This window comes from Metopolophium dirhodum, chromosome 1 (assembly GCF_019925205.1).
Source record: "Metopolophium dirhodum isolate CAU chromosome 1, ASM1992520v1, whole genome shotgun sequence".
NCBI lineage: Eukaryota > Metazoa > Arthropoda > Insecta > Hemiptera > Aphididae > Metopolophium > Metopolophium dirhodum.
This window is the reverse complement of record NC_083560.1, coordinates 147,982,971-147,990,152: the sequence shown is the minus strand read 5'-3', so window position 1 is coordinate 147,990,152 and position 7,182 is coordinate 147,982,971. Positions and strand designations below refer to the sequence as shown.

The 7,182-nt window shown below is 31.2% G+C and overlaps 2 protein-coding genes across 2 annotated transcripts; both read right to left on the bottom strand.

Moving 5' to 3' along the window:
- Window positions 1–3,222: 3,222 nt before the first annotated feature.
- LOC132933851 (E3 ubiquitin-protein ligase MARCHF2-like) lies at window positions 3,223–4,002 on the bottom strand. The gene is made up of 4 exons (XM_061000124.1): window positions 3,969–4,002; window positions 3,791–3,904; window positions 3,533–3,722; window positions 3,223–3,421 (listed from the first exon to the last, which is right to left on the bottom strand). Exons 1-4 carry the CDS (start codon window positions 4,000–4,002, stop codon window positions 3,223–3,225), a joined length of 537 nt encoding a protein of 178 aa, XP_060856107.1.
- Window positions 4,003–5,565: 1,563 nt separating this feature from the next.
- LOC132933295 (uncharacterized) lies at window positions 5,566–6,159 on the bottom strand. Its single transcript, XM_060999603.1, has one exon. The coding sequence runs from the start codon at window positions 6,157–6,159 to the stop codon at window positions 5,566–5,568; it is 594 nt and encodes a 197-aa protein (XP_060855586.1).
- Window positions 6,160–7,182: the final 1,023 nt, after the last annotated feature.

Genomic DNA, 7,182 nt, shown 5'->3' with positions numbered 1-7,182 from the left:
GTGCTATGGACAAGGAATGTCCGCATTGTAATGCGCTTAAGTTCAAAAATGAGCCAGCCGGTATGTGTTGCGCGTCAGGAAAAGTGCAACTACCGGAAATTGAAACACCACCTGAAACAACTGAAATACCACCCACGGTTTACTTATCGGTACGGATCCAGATTCTAACATGTTCCTGAAGTCAATTCGAACATTCAATTCATGTTTCAAAATTACATCGTTTGGAGCAACAGGAATAGTTAAAAATAATGCTGCAAATGGTCAACAATTTAATTCAACGATTTTTATGAAATTTTATATGCATATTCAGTAGGTCTGAGAATCAGCTACTATTTATTTTTCATACCCCTAAGTGATAAGGGTTGTCCAGAAAAAAATAAAAATAAAAATAATAATAGTGTATTATATATTGGTTGCTATGAGTTAATAGGCATGTTTGTTGATTTGTATTATTATTTTTTGTCAAAATATATACATAAAAAAGAATGTTTGTGTGTAGATAAGACCTCTAGGAAGAAGATAGGCTAATTTAAAAAGGATTAAATTTGGTTTTTTTTTTATTCATCGGATTTTAGTACGGTTAGGTTAGGTTAGGATTTTGTATTAATTGATTATATTAATCCACCGTAGGTGGAATTAAGTAAAAACGACAAACTTGGTATAACTTTGATACTTTAGAGTTAAATCATACACTTATGTACAAACAGCACAGGGTACGCGATCTACCGCAGGTAGATTGCCTACCTGATAATATACTGCTGCGAATTAGAATTTTTATTCCAGGCAACAGAAAAGTTAAGATAAATTTAGAACATCATACACCGAATATTAAATAACGCATTGAATAGTTTGTACATTTAACGGGTAACGAAGTGCACGGGATCAGCTAGTAATAAATAAAATTTAGCTACAATGAAGTTGCAAGTAAAATTAGTTCAATCATCGTTAAATCAGATATCGAATGTATCGTCAACAATTTCACAAAATTTCATAAAAATACAACGAGAATATAATGATTTGGTAGATAAAATTAATGTTAGGAGAAAATTCGCACGTCAACACAATAAGGCCACAACTAGTAATTTATGATTATTGTGTTTTTGATATCTATGAATTCGTAATTTCTTCTCTTTTTTTTTATAGTGGCTCTATCTACCTCTTTATATTAGTACTGATAATATTTTACGAAAACCTTTATTGCATTGAGTGTATATGTTAAATTTCTAAGTACAATTTGGCCGTAAAACGAAATGTAGCTCGTTTACTAAAACAAGATTTTTGGGTCAGAACAATAAGGCCATATATATAGCGATTTTTTAATTTAAAACAATCAAACTTCTAGAGCAATTACGCCACATATTGAGATAATAACATTGATAACAATTATAATATTATAAAATCATAATATAATATTAAATATTATTTTACTCTTACTCTAGTCATTATTAATAGTATTTACATTGTGTATAATTATTAATTTTGTACTGATTTAATAAGTAATATGACTTCTTGTGGTAGAGTTAATAAACTTTTAAGTTTGTGTAATTTAAAAATATCTTTTGAAAACCCTATTAGTCAGGCCAATATAGAGGAAAAAAGGTAAGTACAATATCATAGTTTATATTAATAAATAATTTTATATTTATAAAATATTCTTTTTTAGATTACTACAATTAGTAACAATAATAATTCTATCTAAAAAAGGGACAGGACTATTAGGTTACCAAATTCATGCACGTTATATAATATTATATACCAACAGTGATGTCATCGGGAGAGGAAATTAAAAATATAAATTCATCAGTTAACATAAATTCAGACATATTCTTATTAAATGTTTCCGCCCAAAAATCAGACGAAATCGTAAGTAGGCATAAAATTGGAAACGTCGTAACCAACAACTATCAGGATTTACACATGTATGGATTGTATTTAATAGGGGGTATTGTAGGATATTTAGTAATTCCTACAATTATTACTAAAATTAAATTGTATTGTAGAGTAGAAAGAGAGCCAAGGAAAATGGTGAGAACCAGAGGTAGAAAGCTACACGGAGATAATATAATATAATTAATGTACCAAAAATAATGTCATTTTGAAATTATGCAAATGTAATTTTAGATTCTGAACGGAGTGATCTAGTGGTTATACAATGTGGTTTATTTATGTTTTTCATCCATACCAGAAGTTGTGCTTCGATTTCAACATATGGAATCTTATCTTTTTGCAAATTGGATCAAGATGGTACTTTAGATAGATCATTTTTCGATTTTCTCAATAGTTATTTAATGCCACTGGAAAAACCACCGATAAATCACAAAAAAACCGCTAAAAACGGGATTGTCATTTTTAACGCTTTGTTTATCACCACAGAAACGAATAAAAATAAAAAGCAGGTAAGTGGATGTCGCTCTGCTGTGAAGACAACCGTGGATGTCGGTATTTATGGACGGGAGAGTCAACGACAATCCACGCCACTAACCAGAAGTTTTAATGCTATTATATATAATAGTTGATATTATTATACACGCATGACCATTGTCTTGGTGGATGTATACCTGAAAAATACAGTCTGAGGAGGTTGGAGTACCGTAATTCTTTGCTACTGGATGAACATATCAGAAAATACAACACTACCACTAACACAGCTACCGTTGCTTGACTTCCCAAATCTGGGGGTCCAGATTTAAATGGAGAAGGGTGCTAAACGATTATCGTCATCGGCATCGTACATTACTTCCTACGTTGAGCACGGCTAATATGCTGAGTGTTAGTAATGGCAAATGTAGTCGCGCAATATACATTATGCTGACTAGAGTTTAGTAGTCGATAATGGAAGTCAAGTAACTTGTAAGTTCAATATCACAATTAATTTACTAAATTAGTATATAATAAAGAGGCCTAGGCCTAGGTATCCCCCCCCCATGGTTTAAATATGTTACTGGTCAACTGCTGTAATGTAAACTCTTCACATAATTTCAATGAGTTATAATGCCATAACACGTTGTACCTATTAAATATGTACCTACTTCATTCAATATTTTTTGATAAATTTATCACCAACCCAATTTCCCAACGAACAAGTTTAGTTATAAAACGTTAAATGTCAATAAAAGACTTATAAGTAAAAAAGTTAAAAATAGCACTATGGGAAATATAATAATATAATATGGTGTTGTAATAAAAATGTGGTGTTGAAAATGTAATGCTACCATAAAAATATTAAATTGTATATTCTCTTTTTATTACCTGTCCATCTGTGTTGAAAATATGCTCAGTTAGAGAAAATCCAGCATATGAAAATATGGCTATAAACGGTAACATAATAAGCAACACACATCCATCATAGAAGAATTCTCTTACTTCTTCTTTGGTTTCACTACTAAAAAACCATGCTTTAATTGATCCCAGTAATGAATATCTATAATTTAATATACGTATATCAAATATCTAATAATTGTTCATCATAATAGATCCTTAGGTATTATTAATTTTATTATTATTATTAATCTTATACTTAAATTATCATTACTTTGTGACCCGCCTGGTTTTATATTCAAATGTACAAATTTCACAAACACTAGAACTGGCTTGTAGGAGCCATTTTTCCAAACATGTTCTATGTACCTTGGACATACTTCCACGACAAAAGCAAGGAGAAATGCATTTATTTGTTTCGTCAAAATCGGACTGTAAACATATTCTACAAACACTGGATGCCACTAAATACGTAGGAAAAAGTACCACTTATTTAAGTAAATGATTACTTTATATTTAGGGCTAAATTTACTTGGAATATCAGAGTCGTTGAATTCAGATGATGTTGATACCGACATATCTTGTGTTATTTTATTTTCCTGAGCTGCACTAGGTAGTTTATCTTGATTTATTATATCGAGAGTATCTGCAAATTTCTGAAGTATATTAATATATATAATTCCACTTACAAAACAAAACATGATTAATACCTAGGATTAAATTATGTACTACGGCTTCTGTCATTTTTCTGTTCAAATTTTTAATAATATTTTTTTCAAATTTTATCTATGATTAATTTAATCACGATTTATTTATTTAATTTAACTTAAAACCGATTTTTGTCATAGTAACTTTATAAATGTTATATTTTATTTTGAACTATGAACAGGTGTTTAAAATATGGGACGGAAAAATTAACACCTACATGTATAATTAATATTTTTTTTTTTATTTTTTTTTTAATGAACCTTGTATTATAATACCTCCCAAACAAACGAATATTATTCCAGTTATATTATTAATATGTATGTGATAATATGTACGAGTGCGTGATTATTATTATTCACGTATAGTCCAGTCAAATTAGGAAAAAGATCGGAAAAAATTCGCCTCAACTGAATTTTGGTACACACTTAAAATGTACCTTCCCAATTAACATACTAAAACATACTCTTAGCTGACCCCTGTGCGTATCTCTCCAATAGCATCGCTTGGTTTGTTTACCTTGCCTTCGATATAAATATAACTCTCACACGGTAATGTGTATGAATCCATATTCTGAATATTTATTCTAATTTCATCATTATTAGAAGAAGCAGTGTTTGAATACGGAGTAAATGAGTGATAGTTTTTTTGTGTAATTTTACAATTGTTGGCATACCCGTCTGTTATATTTAAATACGATTCATCCATGATTTATACTTGTAAGGAACTTAAAAAATTGCGATTTTTTTCAGAAAGTTATTGTGTTTGATTTTTTTTGCTATAGATGTTGACTTCTTAACGTGTGTGACAATACTGTCAGCTTTTTCAACAGTAGCTCTATTTATACCTTTGCTAAATTTGAGAGCCATATTCATGAGTTATTTGGAGACGAATCGTAATCGGTTCACCACGCAAATTTATTAACAATCCTCCTGATCTCTCAGAACTATATTTACTTTGCTTATTGAAGTAGAATTAAGAGCATAGAAAACAGGGTGTATAGGTATTTTTATAAATTTATATCCTGCTGGTACGGACGGAAAAAAATCGTGTATAATCTGACTCTGCGCTCTGTCACAAAATGAGCCAGTAATTAAATTACACTCAACTTTTATACAGTTAATTTTTAATATTTTAACCGTATTTGGAGACTCGTGAGTAGCGCCACTATACTCTATTCAGAATAAGAATTCCCACTTTTGCGCATGCAACTGAGCCGCAGACAGCCGTCAGACCCCCATGGCGTGCCATGCTGTGACTGGTCGCCAGTTGTCGACGGCTGCCGTCACCCATCGCTATCGACAGCCGCCGCCGTGCATACAGTTGATCATCATTACAATTAACAAAATTGTAATAATTATTACTTATTATTATGTTATAATGTATATTATTTTTCTTTACTATGTTTCTTGTACTTTTACCTTATTGTTAAAACCTAACACAATGCCTAAGTAGCATACAATTATTATCAAACCAAATATACCAACACATGTAATTTAAATAGGAAATTAAAACTAATAAATAAATACAAATTCATAATTACAAAATTGACTGATATTTTTTAAACAATTATTTACAAAAATTAAGTTACATTTTACGTTTTTAATCAGAATCTGAATCCGTTTCAGATGATGACGTGTGTCCCGTAATGGTCATCAACAAATCCGTTTTTTCCGCCGACAAGACCTCGTCTATAATATTATCAACTTCATAGAACTTGTCCTCCTCCTTTTTGGTGTGGCTTATAAAATTTTTCCACATTTCTGCGTCAACTCGATTGATGCCCTCTGTTAGTAAATTGTTGACGTCCGGAAGCTTGTAAGTAGTATTATTCATCCGGACGTGGTTCTTCACCGATGACCAAGCGAGCTCAATGGGGTTAAGCTCGCAGTGGTATGGCGGGAGTCGTAACACTGTATGATTATTAGCTTTAACAAGCTCGTCAATAACATACTTAGTATGTAGTGGCTTCAATCGTTTCACAATGTGCAATAGTTGAGGGATAACCATAGACCGGTCTACGACTTCTCCCTTATCCTCTAACCACTTTATTATATCCGCCTTTTTTTGTATTTGATGTTGGGGCTTTGTCGAGTTTAACTGAAGGTAGGAAGCGTTGTCCATGACAATAACGGGGTTTGGTTTTAGGTGAGGTAGAATGCCCTCCATCCACTCACGAAATGTGTCCCCATTCATTTCATCATGGTAGTCACTTGTATTTTTTTTTGATTCGAAACATAGCAAACCCCGGGGTAGAAAACCGTCTTCTGAGCCGATGTCGAGTACAATGAGCCGTTTCCCTTTGCCCGAGGGATTGACAGCACCTGTCGATAAACCTTTTAGGAATAGGTCCCGGTGAGATTTGATGGGCGCACACGAATTTCCAAAACAGGTAAACGAACCTTTTTGAACGAATTGCGTCCCGGACGCAATTCATGTTACCTTTTTATCTACAGTTGAGTGGTTCTTAAAATGACATTGAAATAATAAAGATATGTTTGTGAAAACATAATATCGTATATAATAAATTGTCATATTCACATATTTTTAACAAATTTAAATTGTAAAATCATAATATCATAGGTATAAATGGTCATATTCACATATTATTAAAAAAAAAAAATTAAAGCTGTGAAAACATAATTTTGTATATAATAAGTCATCATAGTCACATATTTTTAAAAAAGTTTATTAGATTTATAAGTCATAGGTTAATATTAGGGGTGCGCGATTATGACAATTGATTAATCGATCTTAATCGATTATTTTTAAAATTTTTAGATAATCGATTAATCGGAAGATCGATTAATCGTAAAAATAATCGATTAATCGATTAATTAGTTCTATTAATCGATTAATCATCCAATCGATTAACAATTAAAAAATCGATTATTGTGTGTAGTATCACAGATTAATGAAATACGATAAAAATATCATAATAAAACATTGGAAAACGTTGACTATTGATCTATTTATATCTTCTGTATACGAATTACGATTTACGATATACTTATTTACAATTACCTATTACCTCAATTTATATTATGAGTGAAGTGTGGCAAGTTTTTATTAAAACTGACTGTGGTTTACGTGCCCAATGTCAAATCTGTAAAAAGACATACGCCAATTCAGGTACAAATATAACAAATTTATGGAATCACCTTCAGTCCAAGCACAAGTCAAAATTTAAAGAGTTGGATGATCAGCGCAAAGGATTTT

Bases quoted from the DNA above. Each gene is read 5' to 3' on its own strand.
- LOC132933295 (XM_060999603.1), bottom strand. From the start codon at position 6,159: ATGAATGGGGACACATTTCGTGAGTGGATGGAGGGCATTCTACCTCAC.
- LOC132933851 (XM_061000124.1), bottom strand. From the start codon at position 4,002: ATGACAGAAGCCGTAGTACATAATTTAATCCTAG. The intron at 3,905-3,968 runs GTATTAATCATG...AGAAATTTGCAG, and splicing joins AGTACATAATTTAATCCTAG to ATACTCTCGATATAATAAAT. The intron at 3,723-3,790 runs GTAAATTTAGCC...CTACGTATTTAG, and splicing joins CAACGACTCTGATATTCCAA to TGGCATCCAGTGTTTGTAGA.